This window comes from Ranitomeya imitator, chromosome 2 (assembly GCF_032444005.1).
Source record: "Ranitomeya imitator isolate aRanImi1 chromosome 2, aRanImi1.pri, whole genome shotgun sequence".
In the NCBI taxonomy this organism is placed as follows: domain Eukaryota; kingdom Metazoa; phylum Chordata; class Amphibia; order Anura; family Dendrobatidae; genus Ranitomeya; species Ranitomeya imitator.
In genome coordinates, this window is record NC_091283.1 from 788,695,173 (window position 1) to 788,715,084 (window position 19,912).

The 19,912-nt window shown below is 41.1% G+C and overlaps 1 protein-coding gene across 2 annotated transcripts in view; it reads left to right on the forward strand.

Annotated features, from left to right (window-relative positions):
• The window catches only part of ARID5B (AT-rich interaction domain 5B), a 339,225-nt gene that overhangs the window by 313,802 nt on the left and 5,511 nt on the right, over positions 1 to 19,912 (forward strand). For both annotated transcript variants that reach the window (XM_069753619.1, XM_069753620.1), the window contains one exon: positions 9,581 to 9,776. In XM_069753619.1, the coding sequence (XP_069609720.1) occupies positions 9,581 to 9,776 (196 nt within the window). The remainder of the gene's footprint in view (positions 1 to 9,580; positions 9,777 to 19,912) is intronic.

Genomic DNA, 19,912 nt, shown 5'->3' on the forward strand with positions numbered 1-19,912 from the left:
CTCATAATCAAATGATAAGATCACATCCTGTGGGCATTTGTGTTGTACTATTACCAGGATAGCTTGGGGGAAAACTTTCAGAGAAAATTGCAGAGACCTTTTTCAAACAGCAATTGTTCATATGGTGTTAGAATTGCCTGTAATCCCCCGAGCAGTTAAGTAAATATGTATGTTATTCATCATTAATGGAACTGTGTCATGTATTCATTTGAGAATGGAACAAGTAAAGAAATAGGACGTATGACCAGGGCTGTGGAGTCGGAGTCCATTTTGGTGGAGTCAGCAAAAAAATGGACCGATTCCGACTCCTAAAACATATAATAAATTCGGTACATTATTTAAATGCAAGATGTGCTGTAATTGTTTTCTTCTAATTCCCTTGATATGCAAGGGAAAAAAATTACAGCAAGCGCTACTTTGGTCCAGTCGCGTCTGCACGGACACCTCTAACCGTTTTTTTTAATGCATCTCTCTGAACACAACCGAAGGACTCATTGAAATGTCTATTTTAGGTGAATGAGTGCTATCCATGTTTTTCACTGATATCACTCATACCTATAGGGCAAAAAAGAGAAAGGAGAAACCTCTGGAGTCAGCTCACGTAAATGGAGATCCAATGCTCGGAGACTGCAGAGCGTCAGGAATAAGGAAGAAAACAAATCCAGCATGCGGATCTTCCATAACAATCCAAGTTTATTAATTTGGAAAAATAATTCAAATAAAAATTTCAAAACAACGCAAACAACCACCGCCTACCAAAATGGTTAAAATGCAGGGCAAACGTGTTTCATACGTGTCCTCAGTCATTGCATATATAGGGCTGTTCACGGGTCTGATTTTTTTGTGGTCCTTGAAAAATTACGGAGCACTGTCTGATAGTGATCTGAGTGTGGGATCAAAGTACGGCTTTGGGTCTGTAAAAAAAAATCAGATTCCACTCGGATGCCAGCCATGTGATGGCTGTTTTTCACGATAGTTAGAAGAAGGTACAGAAGTTTTTTTGTTGTTTTTTTCTCAATGGAGAAAAAGTGATGAAACTCAGACAAAACTCCAATGAAAAACTAATAAAACTCTGAACACAATTTCTGAACCTCTGAACACAATTTCAACACTGAAAGTTCTACTACAGTGAATCCGAGCTCCAGCATGGAAGCCCTTGTGTTTTCATTCAGTTTTACCTTAGTCATGGCTCTTTTTAGATACAAGAAACATTTAATTCCAGATTTCCAGCTCTTGGCTCCAGGCCTATGACCAGCTGTGTGAAATGTATTTCTGCTGCTGTCTCACTGCCAACTGCTGAGCTCAGTGAAAAAAAAAAGTAACTTGACATGAAAATGTTTCGTTCCTTCATAAACTGTTCCATGTTCTTCTGAATGCAGTGGAGGGGACCTCAATTAGCCGTGAACTGAAGAACAAAGTAATGGAACATTTATCTCAATGAGAAATGACTATAAAGCTTTAATGGCTTCGTGGATCACATGCACATAGGATCCAAAGCTACTTCCTATCCGATGGCAGAAGAACATGGTGAGGACACATTACAGGTCACTAGCTGCAGTCACCGCTTAGCACAGAGGAGATTGCAGCTGCTCAATACTTTTTTGGCTGATGAAATATTTGCACTAAAATATTGAAAATGAATTCCTGGAGACAAAGAAGCACATTACAGGGAGTTATCCTATTAAGCTAATAATTAGGACTGAAAAATCCACTTGCTTTCCAATGGATTTTAAATATTTAGAAAAAGGTGTACAGGGAGAAGCTTTTCCTTCCTTGACGCCATAATTTAGAACCCTAATGAGCCCTAAAATGTCCTGCACTGCTCAGTATGCCTCAGTTGTTGTGACACTGTAATGCTGTTTGATCACGGTGTATAGCTTGTTAATATAACATTTATTTTTTATGCTTAATGCAAATTATAATGAGTGTTTTTGGCTGAAGATATTAACTTACGGTTATAGCAGATCTGTCCCCATATTTCACAATACAAACTCCTTTCATTAATACTGTAAATAGATCTCCTAGACCTGAGGAGACGTCACCGCTCTGCTTTCCGGCCGCTGTGCTCACAGCCAGAGCAGAGAAGCAGAGCGCCGGGGACAGACAGCGGAAGGTAAGTATGTAGTGTTTGTTTTTTTTACTTTAACGATGGTAACCAGAGTAAACATCGGGTTACTAAGCGCGGCCCTGCGCTTAGTTACCCGATGTTTACCCTGGTTACCAGCGAAGACATCGCTGAATCGGTGTCACACACACCGATTCAGCGATGTCTGCGGGGAGTCCAGCGACGAAACAAAGTTTTGGACTTTCTTCCCCGACCAGCGACAGCACAGCAGGGGCCTGATTGCTGCTGCCTGTCACACTGGACGATATCGCTAGCGAGGACGCTGCAACGTCACGGATCGCTAGCGATATCGTCTAGTGTGACGGTACCTTTAGTAGTGGTTCAAGATCTACGTGATTATACTGACTTACAGCTCCTCAATGTCCATCTTCCCTGCTGAGACCTCACACTGCTCAGTAAAGCTGCAGCTGTCAGGCTGGGTGGGTAGAGACTGAATACACTTGGACTTATGAGATCTCTTACTCTAAGAAACACCTCTTGTGCATTACCCCCTTGGAAAAGACCTTAGAAATTAGTATACTTAGGGGAGTAATAGAAATAAAATAAGAGTAAAATCTGGTCACTTTTGACCTGCTGACAGATCTCCTTTAAGAATATTCTTGGGCATTAGGAATCAATAACGACATTGTTGGAATTGATTTTAATGGGTTTTCCCACTATAGACATCCACGACATAGGTGATAAGTGTCTGATGACAAGGAAGGTCCACCACTGGGACCCCTACCGACCTCTAGATCTGAGCGTCCAGACCCCATTCCTCCTCACTCAATCCCATGCGCTGACGTGGGCTTTGAATGGAGTAGTGGTTGAATACCCTCTTTACTGTTCCTTTTAATTTCTATGAGGGTTGACAGAAACCACCAGGTACCACCAGGTTCCATTGTATTCCCCATATTATAGGCCGTCGCCAAGAAAATCAAAATCCACAGCGAGTTCTCAGCACTTTGTGGCAGTATAATGTCTGGTATACTTTTATTAAAGCTTATAAAATTTATATTTTTGCAATATTCTTCAGAAAACAGTGGTGGACGCTATAATAAGGCTATGCCCTAATCTTGTACACAGCCCCCCATTTGTTTTTCTATCCTTCCTATCGTGTAAATATGAACTGTAATATTACGGCGGGAGGCCGGTATTTGGCAGCCATATAATACAGTATTTTGGTAAGTCTTCATAGAGGGAACAGTTTACAGTTTCAGCAGCTGTAACATGTTTAAACTCAGTTTGTAATGGGATCTGAGGATGGATATTCCCCCTGGGCTCTGTTTATCCTCGCTGGCCGACTGCCAATCTCCAGGCTACAGAACATAATTCATGTTATGTTCTTACACACACAATGTCAGCGCATGCGCCCGCCATCAGTTGTGTTCCCAATGGCTGATTCTTACGTAACTTGTGACAGCGAGCACAGATGAAGAGCCGAAGTGTCGTTTACAATATCCCCTAAAATTTTAGCCGCCATTATTTCTAGGGCGCAAAAAAATTAGAGCGCAGTTAAGACTGATCGCAATATATTGTTTCTATAAAGGCTCATTCACACCAGCGTATATGCACACGTTTTTCTTCCATATATCGGACGAGACTCGGACAACCAAGTCTATTGCCAAGCAAAACTAAATAAAATAAAATCCAATATGGATCATCCGTGTTACCTCTGATTTTCACGGATACTTTGTCATTATTAACAGTCAAGAAACTGTATTTAATCATAAACATTTTACATCGTTGATGTATAAATACAGACGCCACATGGATGTCACACAAACGTGAAAATCTGACATGCGGATGATAATACTCCAAGTTTTCTTGATAAAATTTGAACAATTTTTCATATTCTCTTCTGACATTGACCTAAGTCTTATTATAGCAGTTATAACTAATATTTGAGGTCAAACCACTTCTCATAGATAAAATGTTCACATGTTCCTCTTAATGTGCAGTTTTTCACCTTTTTGAGCAGCAGTGCACTCATCTGAATGAGCCCTAAGGCCGGATTCACATTAGCGCATGCAAAATTGTGTGTTTTTCGTCAGGCAAAAAATGAAATTTTTCTTCTAGTAATGTGTTCCACCCACATGTCCATTTTTGATATCTGTCTATTTTTTACATCCGTGACCCTTTTATGTCCGTTTTGTACATCCATGTTGCACGCAGGTTTTGCATGAATAATTTAATAAATAATAATAAAGTTTTCCTATCTGTAGAATTGTAATGGATTTGTGAAAAGTGCATGACATGTGGATGGTAAAATGTTTATAATTGGGGGTTTTTGTGCACTAATTGACTTCTTTTGTGCCGGATCAAAATGGTGCATGCTGCGATTTTTTACATGGGTACCATCGGTCCGTATTAAAAACGTTCTTGTGAACTACCACGCTGACTTATATTGGTCTTTTTTTGCATACCGACCACACATGGACGTTTATCTACCTGCGTAACACACATCTTTATTAAAAAAAAAAACAATGCTGGTAAAGCAATGTAGAAATGTCATTTAATTCTCTGCTGCAGTTTTGCTTCCCTCCTCTCTGTAGGGGAAACATGCTTTCTCTATGATGAATACACGTCCTATAAACAAAGCTTTGGCTCCACTAAATTAATTTGTCTTTAAAACAACATAATGTTCTGGATAACAGTTCTTGTATTGAGAAGTCGCTGAGTTGTGCATTAATCCCACAGTGACTCATTAATCATGCCACATGTATTTGGAAGAAGAAGAAGAAGAAGAAAAAGAAAAGATCATCATTGAAGTTGAAACTGAGATTGTAATTTAATCCATCTCTTCTAATTATAACAGTTATGTGCTCCTTTAAGATCAAGAACTCGGCTATGACTGGAAAACAGATTATTGAATCGTACATTGTTTAATGTGTTTGTTTTTCTATAATTGTGATTCAAGTTTTAATGTCATAAATCCCCGGGTAGTATGTGGATGACTCTAGAGTGACTGTGCCTTGGCTTCTGATGGAAAAAAGCAAGTTTGTGGTGAAATGTTATTGCGTTATCAATATAGTATGATTTGGTAGATTGGTGCAGCCATTACAGGGGGTCGTTAACCGGAAAGTAAATGTTATCCCTGGTTAGCTGCTCCTTAAATGTCTGGCAGCTATCTCTCCTGTATCCTCCAAAACATCAACGCCCGACTGAGCATCCATGTGTTGTCAATAGGGGGAGAGTAGAAAGTCGCTGCCAGAGTGCTTTGACAATGGCTTATCTCCCATTCAACTAACGAGTTTGGCGATTGAATTCAGATTTCCCAACCCTTATCTCAACAACGATCAGGATAAAGTCAGAAAACTCCATGCACAGAAGCTGGTCAGAATCTATTGATGTTGGCAAGTTCAGATGAATTTAATTCATTGTTTATTGGGGGAATTAAGGGGGTTGTCCAGCCTTGGGGACTGCAGACTTGTGAATCCTCACATTCTGTGCAGTGGGAGGATTCTCCGGACCAAGTGAAGTGAATAAAGTCAGACAAGTATAGTCCTACTGTGGCCGGAAGAATGCAAATCACATATTTACAGTCACATGACTGCTTGGAGAATAGGGTGACTGCAGACTTGTATCCCAAAACCCAACACCTTTAAAGATACCTATTTTCAACAATTTCTTTTTAAGTAATAGGTACTACCAGACATGACCTGCAGATCAGTGAGGGTCCAGGTCCTGAGATATCCAACGATTGCCCAAAAAGCCTCTCTGAAACCGCACTGCGCTTCAGCCTGAGCACTCAACACAGCAGTGTACAGTCTCAATACAAGGCTATGAACCTGCAAACACAAACACCTCAGTGACATCTTAGTGCCAAAAATCAAAAATAGGGCTACAAGTAACCCATTAGATAGATACCCACTCCAAAGTACATATATATATATATATATATATATATATATATATATATATATATATATATATATATATATATATAACCGGAGAAACAAGGAGTAACCAGATATATTAAGTAAAAAGATATATATTTTTTTGAAAATCCAACAGTCAGGTGAAAAATTACCACCAAAGACAGTCATAAAAAATGACACATAAACAAGAAAATACAGGAAAGCAACAGGGACACCAATTGCAACTGCCCGGTTGTTTGTAACCAATAAATTTAAAGTGCTTGTGCAATAGTATAATTCATGGTAAGGAGACTCCTTCAATAAGGGATATTAGAGTCACTACCTCCTATCACAAAAGACCCCCTACAGAAGGAGATCACTTTACACAGGCAGAGGCAGAGAGACCCTAGGCCGGTGTTAGATGACCCCGATGCGCGATCCGTGTGTTCCGTCCACCGCTTTATCAAGGGGAATACAACAATACAGCAGCAAGGACCTTTTATGGTCACATGGGGAGTCACATGGTATGCATACAGCCAATCAATGTGGTTAAAAGCGGCGCATGCGCAGCGCATCTCCCAGGTCCTGGAAGGCACATTTCGGCATCATGTGTTACTGCGCACCCACGGGGAGGGGAATTGCCTATGAATCTGTACATGGAATATGGGCTCTGGACTTGAAATTGTGCCCTCCTGACAAGTTGGGTCTCAGGACACGGAGCCCCATTAATCTGCATGATGTGATAGGTAGTACCAATCCTTTAAAAAAACTGTAAATGATAGGTAATTATTAAAGGGTTATATGACATAATTCCAAACGGTTCACTACCGCATACTAAGCTGAATGGTGTTGGTGAAGTTGCAACCCCACAGTCTGACGTGAGACATGCATGATTGGCAGGTATTGTGCACATATCCCATTCATGAGAAAAGGTCACGTGCATGATACCCGCCTCGGTGCAGAGTCATAAAATCATCAACAATGCTCACTTCCGGTGTAGAAATGAGCGGTTCTGGAACACTCCTTTAAGTCTTAGCAGGTGCGCTATCTGGATGTACAGACTGTGAAATGGTGAGGCTTTTGTGGTAGAGTATGTTAGATGATTGAGATTAGTGGATCTGGAACTGGGTTACACATTCTCAGATATTTTCCATAATCGAATTTATGAAATTATCATTCATGTACAGTACAGACCAAAAGTTTGGACATACCTTCTCATTTAAAGATTTTTCTGTATTTTCATGACTATGAAAATTGTAAATTCACACTGAAGGCATCAAAACTATGAAATAACACATGTGGAATTATATACTTAACAAAAAAAGTGTGAAACTACTGAAAATATGTCTTTCATTCTAGGTTCTTCAAAGTAGCCACCTTTTGCTTTGATGACTGCTTTGCACACTCTTGGTATTCTCTTGATGAGCTTCAAGAGGTAGTCACCGGGAATGGTCTTCCAACAATCTTGAAGGACATCCCAGAGATGCTTAGCACTTGTTGGCCCTTTTGCCTTCACTCTGCGGTTCAGCTCACCCCAAACCAGCTCGATTGGGTTCAGGTCTGCTGACTGTGGAGGCCAGGTCATCTGGTGTAGCACCCCATCACTCTCCTTCTTGGTCAAATAGCCCTTACACAGCCTGGAGGTGTGTTTGGGGTCATTGTCCTGTTGAAAAATAAATGATGGTCCAATTAAACGCAAACCGGATAGAATCGCATGCCGCTGCAAGATGCTATGGTAGCCATGCTGGTTCAGTATGCCTTCAATTTTGAATAAATCCCCAACAGTGTCACCAGCAAAGCACCCCCACACCATCACACCTCCTCCTCCATGCTTCACGCTGGGAACCAGGCATGTAGAGTCCATCCGTTCACCTTTTGCACAAAGACACAGTGGTTGGAACCAAAGATCTCAAATTTGGACTCATCAGACCAAAGCACAGATTTCCATTGGTCTAATGTCCATTCCTTGTGTTCTTTAGCTCAAGCAATTCTCTTCTGCTTGTTGCCTGTCCTTAGCAGTGGTTTCCTAGCAGCTATTTTACCATGAAGGCCTGCTGCACAAAGTCTCCTCTTAAAAGTTGTTGTAGAGATGTGTCTGCTGCTAGAACTCTGTGTGGCATTGACCTGGTCTCTAATCTGAGCTGCTGTTAATCTGCAATTTCTGAGGCTGGTGACTGAGATAAACGTATCCTCAGAAGCAGAGGTGACTCTTGGTCATCCTTTCCTGGGGCGGTCCTCATGTGAGCCAGTTTCTTTGTAGAGCTTGATGGTTTTTGCCACTGCACTTGGGGACACTTTCAAAGTTTTCCCAATATTTCGGACTGACTGACCTTCATTTCTTAAAGTAATGATGGCCACTCGTTTTTCTTTACTTAGCTGCTTTTTTCTTGCCATAATACAATTTCTAACAGTCTGTTCAGTAGGACTATCAGCTGTGTATCCACCAGACTTCTGCACAACACAACTGATGGTCCCAACCCCATTTATAAGGCAAGAAATCCCACTTATTAAACCTAACAGGGCACACCTGGGAAATGAAAACCATTCCCGGTGACTACCTCTTGAAGCTCATCAAGAGAATGCCAAGAGTGTGCAAAGCAGTCATCAAAGCAAAACGTGGCTACTTTGAAGAACCTAGAATATAAGATATAATTTCAGTTGTTTCACACTTTTTTGTTAAGTATATATTTCCACATGTGTTAATTCATAGTTTTGATGCCTTCAGTGTGAATGTAAAATTTTCATATTCATGAAAATACAGAAAAATCTTTAAATGAGAAGGTATGTCCAAACTTTTGGTCTGTACTGTACCTCGCTAGAGTTGTGTCTCATTGCACATGGCAGGAGGTTGTATGTTTGCACATACGATCCTGTTGCCTCGTACTATGGAGTCATAGGCCTCCATGTCCAGCCATCTGTATGGTGTCGTACTAACCACCTTGTGTCTCCATAAGAAAACTGAGCCATACAATATAATACAATATGACGGTTGAACGCCATACATTTCCTCCAGAGGTTGTTCAGAGCCATGATATGGCCATGTGCATTAGGTGGGTATGGCTCCCATGTTTTAATAATGTGACGTTAGCATTTATTGAATAAAAATGAATATAGAAATTGGTTCATAAGAAGTGATCAATTGGTGAAGAGACTTCTGGCTGGTGTGAGAAGAACCTACTCTTTCAGTAAAATTATAGGAATTTACTATTTTTGGGTTCAGATATCATTTGAAATATTTGCATGGCGGTAAATGAAAGCTGGTTATTGGTTGGGTCGGCGCAGCGTTGGTCTATCTGTATCCGTGGTCATATTCATTGTAGAGGTTATACCTCTATATTAGGTCATCTTACCATCTGCCGCTCTATATAGGCATTATATAGGAGAACATATGCAGTACCGTATTATGACTCGCCGCTGAAAACGGTATTAAATATAGTTCTCTGCAGACTATTATTACATTAGTAAAGATACTTTCTTTATTCACAGAAATAGTAAAAAAAATCTAATTATCTCACAATATGCCATCTGGATATACAAGTATTCTGAAGTGCGTATTCAATAATTCTTTCAAATGCATTTACAATGAGGAACTAATGTATTTTTCTTGTTTATTTAGATTAATCCTACCATATGAAAGGTTTATCAACGGAGAGGAAGACAAACCGTTACCTCCCGTTAAGCCTCGAAAACCAGAAGGCAATTCCCCAGAAGTAGAGACGAAAACAAAACTGTGCAGCGCAAAGCGTATTAAACCTGAAGGCCAAAAGACAAAGAAAGAGAAGGATGCAGCAACAAAACCTGAAGATTCAGAGGTAATCGGTGATACTCTGTATCCACTGCCTACCTGTAATTTACATACGTAGTTAATAAGATAATGAATTTGTTTTTTTTATTACCGTTCCACTAATTTTAAGTTATTTTACAGTAATTTCTCCATAAGTGCAACAATACATCCAAATGATAAATTAGACATCAGAACATCTACAGGTGCTTCTCACAAAATTAGAATTTATTTCAGTTCTTCAATACAAAAAGTGAAACTCATATATTATATAGAGTCATTACAAACAGAGTGATCTATTTCAAGTGTTTATTTCTGTTAATGTTGTAGAATAATTAACAAAAAACACCTGCAAAGGCTTCCTAAGCGTTTAAAAGGTCTCTTAGACTGTTTCAGTAGGCTCCACAATCATGGGGAAGACTGCTGACTTGACAGATGTCCAGAAGGCAGTCATTGACACACTCCACAAGGAGGGTAAGCCACAAAAGGTCATTGCTAAAGAAGCTGGCTGTTCACAGAGTGCTGTATCCAAGCATATTAATGGAAAGTTGAGTGTAATGAAAAAGTGTGGTTGAAAAAGCTGCACAAGCAACCGGGATAACCGCAGCCTTGAAAGGATTGTTAAGAAAAGGGCATTCAAAAAGTTGGGGGAGATTCACAAGGAGTTGACTGCTGCTGGAGTCATTGCGTCAAAAGCCACCCCACACAGACGTATCCAGGCGATGGGCTACAAGTGTCGCATTCCTTTTGTCAAGCCACTCATGACCAATAGACAACGCCAGAAGTGTCTTACCTGGGTCAAGGAGAAAAAGAACTGGACTGTTGCTCAGTGGTCCCAGGTGTTGTTTTCAGAAGAAAGTAAATTTTGCATTTCATTTGGAAATCAAGGTCCCAGAGTCTGGAGGAAGAGTGGAGAGGCCACAATCCAAGCTGCTTGAGGTCTAGTGTGAAGTTTCAACAATCAGTGATGGTTTGGGGAGCCATGTCATCTACTGGTATAGGTCCACTGTGTTTTATCAAGACCAAAGTCAGCGCAGCTATCTACCAGGAAATGTTAGAGCACTTTATGCTTCCCTCTACCAACAAGCTTTTTGAAGATGGAAATTTCATTCTCCAGCAGGACTTGGCACCTGTCCACACTGACAAAAGTACCAATACCTGGTTTAAAAACAACAGTATCACTGTGCTTGATTGGCCATCAAACTCGCCTGATTTTAATCCCATAGAGAGTCTATGGGGCATTGTCAAGAGGAAGATGAGAGACACCAGACCCAACAATGCAGACGAGCTGAAGGCTTCTATCAAAGCAACTTGGGCTTCCATAACACCTCAGCAGTGCAACAGGCTGATTGCCTCCATGATGCATTGATGCAGTAATTGATGCAAAACGAGCCTGACTAAGTGCATTTACTGAACATACATTTCAGTAGGCCAACATTTCGGATTTTAAAATCATTTTTCAAGCTGGTGTAATAAAGTATTCTAATTTACTGAAATAATGACTTTTGGGTTTTCATTGGCTCTAAGCCATAATCATCAACATTAGCAGAAATAAATGGTTGAAGTAGATCACTCTGTTTGTAATGACTCTGTATAATATGTGAGTTTCACTTTTTATATTGAAGAACTGAAATAAATTAACTTTTTGATGATATTCTAATTTAGTGAGGAGCGCCTGTATATACATCTATTGCTGATATTAGACGTGGCCTTATAGCTGATTATTCTTAGTAGAACTCCCTCAATGCATTGTTTTATTGTAAGAGTTTCCCAACATAGCATTATTACAAATGGAGAGGGCAGAACCCTGGAAGTGAAAAACCTTATAAATTATTTAAAGGGTTATCTTAAGATTAGAAAAAAAAGGGGTCAAGAGTCTTTTAAATAACAAAGTTAGTAATGGTTCCAAAATCATGACTGAATGAGAAATAAGTTACCTCCTGCTATGAACTTTGTTTGATTGTTGGGTCCAAAATTCTGCGCCAAATCATTTCATAATAGTACTGGAATTCAACAGTAAAATGAAGGGAGCTGACCCCTGTACAAATAAATTGTGAAATTAATAAACACCAAATTTTGGAGCTAAAGCAAAATTCTGATGCTCCTAGTTTGATATAAACTCACCAGGACTTATCACATGGAGCTCGTTTCCAAGCACCAGTTATCATCACCGTGTCCCTGGAAATGAGTTTTAAATGTTGGCAAGTGTTCTATGAAAACATCATTACTGCAAGTCAAGCGTAGAAGATCCATGGATGTGATCGGATCACTGAATGTTTAGAGCCAAGTGACTGAATATTTCTTGTTTCTTTAAGGGATTGTCAAGTTTAGAAAACTCAATTTCACTAGGGTACTCATGGGTATTAGAGGGCGTCCTCATCTCTTATTCGGAGTGGAAGGCAGGTACAAAACTCCTCTCTCTCTGAAGAATCTGTTCTGTTCTGTATGACACAAACTGCTCATCAATGTGAATGAGCTTTGTGCAATGCATCATTTCTAGTGATGAGCGAATATACTCGTTACTCGAGATTTCTGGAGCACGCTCGGGTGTCCTCCGAGTATTTTTTAGTGCTCAGAGTCTTAGTTTCTCTTGCCGCAGCTGAATGATTTACATCTGTTAGCCAGCATAAGTACATGTGGGGATTCCCTAGCAACCAGGCAACCCCCACATGTACTTATGCTGGCTATCAGATGTAAATCATTCAGCTGCAGCAATAAAAACTAAAACTCCGAGCATTAAAAAATACTCAGAGGACACCCGAGCGTGCTCGGGAAATCTCGAGTAGCGAGTATATTCGATCATCACTATTCATTTCCCCTGTGGGGGCACTGCAGATAAACAGAGCACTTACGACTAGATTACGACTGATAGCAAAGGGTCCTGGCATGGAGACAACACTTGTGATCAATTTATTATCAGACAATCCTTCTAACCGGTTGGGGTCAAAGTAAACTCTTTCTAGTGTGCTGTATGTAAGTCCTCAATCCCATCTGCAGATCCCAAAAAATAACTTTTTATTCTATGCCGATAGGCGTCTCTGGTTTTGATCTGGCGCCTTCTCTTTTCCTACAATTGCCATCCTCGTTCCCTTCTTCATGTGGATGAAGCGTCCTACGTCATCCACACAGTGTCCCCATCTACCTCCTGTGCAGACGTACTTCTTCCTGCCCTGCCGACGACAGAGCAAAGTACTGTAGTACGCATTCTCTGGCTTTACTTACAGGTCATCAGAGCTCTTTGGCCTTTCCTGGCACTTAACGCACTATAGTAATTAGCTCTGCCCACAGTAGGACAGAGAGAAGTGCGCTTGCGCAGGAGCGCGATTGGGGAACACTGTGTTGGTGACGCAGGATGTGTCATCCACATGAAGCAGGGAAAGAGGACAACAATTGTAGGAAGAGAGGAGGCCCTGGATGAAGCACAGAGACACCCATTGGACCGGACCACACCGCAGCCTGTGGGTATAATAAAAGGTCTTTTTTGTGCCATGCCTACGGGACTAGGGACATGCATACAGCATAATAGAATGCTGTAAAAGAGGGCGTTACTTTATATTGGAAAATCTGATGACAGCTTCTCTTTAATGAAAAGTTCAACTATTCTCAGCTGAAATACAAAAAATAAGTCAGTGAGGCTGCCCGCTACGTTATATCGATGACCTGTGTGCAGGACAGGTGTTCATTACAGCAGGGCAGCACATTACACTGACTAATGGCTGCTGCTGCAAATCTGCTCCCATTCTTTTCATAGTATCCAAAACTCACCCAAGAAAGATTTTTATTTCTCGGGTTTATGAAGGGACATATGCTACAAAGCAATAAAAATAAAATTTTATTATTGATATATGCATATAAAATATAGAAGTAAAATAAGCAGGTAAATCTACAGCTATCAAGGTGGTGGTTGGAGTTGGATCCCGACCGTGCTGACAGTGATCCATCCCACGGGTAGGTCATCAATATAAAAGTAGCGGACAACCTCTTTAATCCACGGTCCTGTTCTGTCAGCTCAGTCAAAATAATGTCCAAATGTAATAAAACTAAGGGAAATGTCATTGTGTGCCATCACTGCTAAGACCTACATCTGAATTACGTAGTTTTATAGTTGTGTGCTGAGAAGGGGTTATAGTTTTAACCTGTATATTTTGAAGGTTTGGCCTATTTTTTTCAGCACCCCAAGGTGTCTTCTTTACTCCTGCTGCTACAGATCACAAAATAGTACTGATAGCCTAAGTATGAACATTGGGGTTTATGTGTAAGTGGATGAGATGCAATACCACATACTGCCAGTGAGGCGAGAGTGGCGCTATTTCTGGAAAAGAAAAAAAAAATTTACTTACATGATTAAATAGGCCTTTGTGAATCTGCCCTTTCCCCTCCTCTTTGTAGGGGTAGGTTTGTTGGTCACTGGGGCTGATCCTTCAATGCACCTTGATGTTATCGTCTTTAACTAGGAACAGTAATAACATAATTTTCAAGAAATTTTTCCAGAGGCCTCAGCCCAGAGCCCAGATCACTGGTGACATTTCCAGCACTATAACACTTAAACTGGTTAACAGTATGAGGCATCTGTGTTTTCGTTGAGTTTTTTTTTTTTTTAAGCCATTATGTTTGATGGAAAATGACATTTCATTGTGATGTTTTTGTATGGAATATAATGCGCCTTCCTGAACAATAGCATTTTAGTTTCGCAGTGTTGCTAAGTACTGATTGTACCGCGGAGATGAATAAGAAAGGTTAATGTGGGGAAGCAGAATAAAATATGTATATAGGCTTTGTTTAGTTTTGTTTATAACAATCTAAGTAGAATGTCTACAAATGTAACATCACGTAACGTGGCACAATGGAGCGGCCACCATCAATAGTAACAGGCGCGCACACCGAGGCTGCCGAGACGAGATATTCAGTAGCTTGAAAAAAAATCTTACTTTTACATCTGGTTTGGAAGATGATAAAATACTACATAAAATGGAATAAGCCGGAAATTACTGTATATTAAAAGAAAATGAACCATTAAGGCTGTGTGTTCATGATGAAGTTTTTTGAATTTATAACGTTGCAGATTCTCTGCACCATTTTTGCACCTACTTGCGGTTTTATATTGCATTTTTGAATGCTTTTTTATCGCATTTTTGATGCTGCATTTTTTGTCTCCGGTTGGTATAGCTTGTTTAAAGCCGCTTTGTTTTTGATACTTCGTGGTATTTGGTATTGACATAACGTTATTAATATAGTGCATGTGCGGATTACACACGCAGCAGAAATGCACTAAAGGCGCATGTGTGGTTTTCCCTGTGGATTTTCAACATCTAATGAAAGTCTATTGGAAAAACCTGCGCAGAAAACAAAGCGCACCCCCAATAGAAATGGACGAGTTGCGGATCTGAAACATGCAGGTCTGAACCCCTTAGAAAGTTACAAAATGTGGGTGCAACCTGGAAATTCTGCTAAAATGTTGCAATTTTTTGCGATATCACACTAATCACCACCAGCTTTGCCTATTTTGCCAGAAATAAACTGGAGTACATTTCTGGCATAGACTTACGGCACAGTAATATGCACCTATTTCATTTAGAGGCATGAACCTCATTATGAATTAGACTCATCCTACTCCTGCATGCTCCTCCTACTCCTGCATGCTCATCCTACTCCTGCATGCTCCTACTCCTGCATGCTCATTCTTCTCCTGCATGCTCCTCCTACTCCTACATGCTCATCTTACTCCTGCATGCTCATCCTACTCCTGCATGCTCCTCCTACTCCTGCATGCTCATCTTACTCCTGCATGCTCATCCTACTCCTACATGCTCCTCCTACTCCTGCATGCTCATCCTACTCCTGCATACTCATCCTACTCCTGCATGCTCCTCCTACTCCTGCATGCTCCTCCTTCTCCTACATGCTCATCTTACTCCTGCATGCTACTCCTGCATGTTCATCCTTCTCCTGCATGCTCTTCCTACTCCTACATGCTCATCTTACTCCTGCATGCTCATCCTAGTCCTGCATGCTCATCCTACTCTTGCATGCTCCTCCTGCTCCTGCATGCTCATCTTACTCCTGCATGCTCATCCTACTCCAATATTCAAAAAGGGCTCTAAAAGTGAACCTGGAAATTATAGGCCAGTAAGTCTAACCTCTATTGTTGGTAAAATATTTGAAGGGTTTCTGAGGGATGTTATTCTGGATTATCTCAATGAGAATAACTGTTTAACTCCATATCAGCATGGGTTTATGAGAAATCGCTCCTGTCAAACCAATCTAATCAGTTTTTATGAAGAGGTAAGCTATAGACTGGACCACGGTGAGTCATTGGACGTGGTATATCTCGATTTTTCCAAAGCGTTTGATACCGTGCCGCACAAGAGGTTGGTACACAAAATGAGAATGCTTGGTCTGGGGGAAAATGTGTGTAAATGGGTTAGTAACTGGCTTAGTGATAGAAAGCAGAGGGTGGTTATAAATGGTATAGTCTCTAACTGGGTCGCTGTGACCAGTGGGGTACCGCAGGGGTCAGTATTGGGACCTGTTCTCTTCAACATATTCATTAATGATCTGGTAGAAGGTTTACACAGTAAAATATCGATATTTGCAGATGATACAAAACTATGTAAAGCAGTTAATACAAGAGAAGATAGTATTCTGCTACAGATGGATCTGGATAAGTTGGAAACTTGGGCTGAAAGGTGGCAGATGAGGTTTAACAATGATAAATGTAAGGTTATACACATGGGAAGAGGGAATCAATATCACCATTACACACTGAACGGGAAACCACTGGGTAAATCTGACAGGGAGAAGGACTTGGGGATCCTAGTTAATGATAAACTTACCTGGAGCAGCCAGTGCCAGGCAGCAGCTGCCAAGGCAAACAGGATCATGGGGTGCATTAAAAGAGGTCTGGATACACATGATGAGAGCATTATACTGCCTCTGTACAAATCCCTAGTTAGACCGCACATGGAGTACTGTGTCCAGTTTTGGGCACCGGTGCTCAGGAAGGATATAATGGAGCTAGAGAGAGTACAAAGGAGGGCAACAAAATTAATAAAGGGGATGGGAGAACTACAATACCCAGATAGATTAGCGAAATTAGGATTATTTAGTCTAGAAAAAAGACGACTGAGGGGCGATCTAATAACCATGTATAAGTATATAAGGGGACAATACAAATATCTCGCTGAGGATCTGTTTATACCAAGGAAGGTGACGGGCACAAGGGGGCATTCTTTGCGTCTGGAGGAGAGAAGGTTTTTCCACCAACATAGAAGAGGATTCTTTACTGTTAGGGCAGTGAGAATCTGGAATTGCTTGCCTGAGGAGGTGGTGATGGCGAACTCAGTCGAGGGGTTCAAGAGAGGCCTGGATGTCTTCCTGGAGCAGAACAATATTGTATCATACAATTATTAGGTTCTGTAGAAGGACGTAGATCTGGGTATTTATTATGATGGAATATAGGCTGAACTGGATGGACAAATGTCTTTTTTCGGCCTTACTAACTATGTTACTATGTTACTATGTTACTACTCCTGCATGCTCATCCTACTCCTGCATGCTCATCTTACTCCGCCATGCTCCTCTTACTCCTTGCATGCTCATCCTACTCCTGCATGCTCATCTTACTCCTGCATGCTCATCCTACTCCTGCATGCTCCTACTCCTGCATACTCATCTTACTCTGCCATGCTCCTCCTACTCCTTGCATGCTCATCCTACTCCTGCATACTCCTCCTACTCCTTCATGCTCCTCCTCCTCTTGCATGCTCATTCTACTCCTGGATGCTCATTCTACTCCTGCATGCTCCTCCTACTCCTTGCATGCTCCTCCTACTCCTTGCATGCTCCTCCTACTCCTTGCATGCTCATCCTACTCCTGCATGCTCATCCTACTCCTGCATGCTCATCTTACTCCGGCATGCTCCTCCTACTCCTTGCATGCTCATCCTACTCCTGCATGCTCATCTTACTCCTGCATGCTCATCCTACTCCGTAGTAAAGAAAAAGACGAGCACTCTCGCTAGTGGTGGTGCAGACTGAACATGCAGGGGTACTCCCGAATATAGTCCTATACAACAACAGTCACACTCAAAGAAGAGATTTTCAGATTATTGGTTGAGCTTAACAACGTGGTTTTCTTTATTATAAACACCAAAATAAAGCTATCACCGCAGTGTTTCAAGGTAAGTAACGTTTCGACCCATAGGGTCTTTCTCAAACCTTAATATAGCTGAGGAAATACTGGTATCTGCGGCGGTGGTGTGTATCATGCTCCTCCTACTCCTTGCATGCTCATCCTACTGCATGCTCAGCCTACTCCTGCATGCTCCTCCTACTCCTTCATGCTCCTCCTCCTCTTGCATGCTCATTCTACTCCTGGATGCTCTTCCTACTCCTGCATGCTCATCTTACTCCAGCATGCTCCTCCTACTCCTTGCATGCTCATCCTACTCGAGCATGCTCATCCTACTCCTGCATGCTCCTCCTACTCATGCATGCTCCTCCTCTTGCATGCTCATTCTACTCCTGGATGCTCATCCTACTCCTGCATGCTCCTTCATTACGATCGGTTTGCACAGCGCAAGTCTTAATGAATCTGTCCCGAAGATTCTTTCTACCGTGATATTTCATCTCTTTGAGAAGACCAACCAGAACAATTCTAGGCAATCTCCATTGGTCTCAAAGAGAATTAAATGGAACCTGGCAACGTATTCATGCTGCCCAAATCATGGGCAGCATGAATCAAAGCCTGGCTGCAGGATTGCAAGCAGGTTTATTTTACTCTAAAACAGTGACTGACAGATGTCCGCCGATGTAAACACAGAGCATTTCAGAGAAAAATATACCTGGCTGCGATCGCCTGGTCCGAATTATGCCGCAACACAGCCGCGCTATAGAAGGCAAATGGTGCAAATAGTTTAAGGAAAGGCTAGTCAAAATCAACTGTAGCCCCAAATTCATGCAGTTAAGAAAAAAAAAAGAAATTATCCCCGAAGGTGGACAACCCCTTCAAAATACATTCCTTCTTTTTTTCCCAACATCGTTGAAAATAATTCCAGCTCATGTAGTTAACATAAGTATGACATTAGTGATTACTATTTATTCCAATTGATCATCATCAGCGCATTCTGAAAGTAGAGCTCGTGTACTTCTTTATTGTTTTCTCTACACACTTTTATCTTTTCGCATAGAATGTCTTTAACTGCTAAAAAAAAAAATTGTGACCTCTTTGTTTTATTTCAATAAATACAATTGTTACCTTTGTCCTGCGTCTAGCGCTATTCATGGCTAATAAAAGGAGAGGTGAAAAATAAGACAAAGAGGAGCAGTGTGCAGATGTCGGACTACTTCATTCTTTTCATAGATTAAACTGTTTGTAGTTACCATTCGCTGTTTTCTTAGCGTGTGAATGCCGGAGAGGATGTTTAATTTGTCTTATAGTAAACTGAAAACAGATGTAAGGTAGAAATCTATAAGTGGAGCTTTCTTGTTTCTAAAGTTCAGCATGTTCTTAAAACCTTAACTAGGCTATTGTCCAGTTCTGAAAGAAACATCTGAAAATTGTTGCTGGTTGTACAGTAAATGACGATATCTCTGAGCAGCAGGGAAGAGCGCTCGCAGGTTACACAGCACAATATGGCGCATTCATTCTACTAATTGTAGGAGGGTAATTTACACTTCTTTGTACATCATCCGGAATTGGACTGCGCGTAGAAATGTCTCAACATATTGTCAGTGTGTACAGGGAAAAAAAAGCTGAACGTGGCCAACATCCAGGTGACGAAGTGTTTATTTATACTAATAGTCATATTTATACTAGTAGATCGGGCATCCAGATTGATACACTTTGAATTATAGGAACTGGAAAACATGACTTTAAAGGGGTGTTTTCAAGTTAGAAGGTTAACTCCTATAGCAAAGGATAGGGGTAACTTTCCAGTCACTGGTGGTCTGACCACTATGGCCCGCACTGGTTCTGAGCTGCACTCGGCAATCTGCATCACTTGGAATGAATGTGCTCATGATCCACCTCCACTCGATAGAGCTGGGGCTCTTCAGAGTCCCTGTTCTCAGAATCAGTGGGATCACGGTGGTTGAACTCCCAGTGAGGGTGGTTGAAATCCCAGTGATATCCCAGTGATGGTCGCTTGAAACCCCAGTGATTGAAAA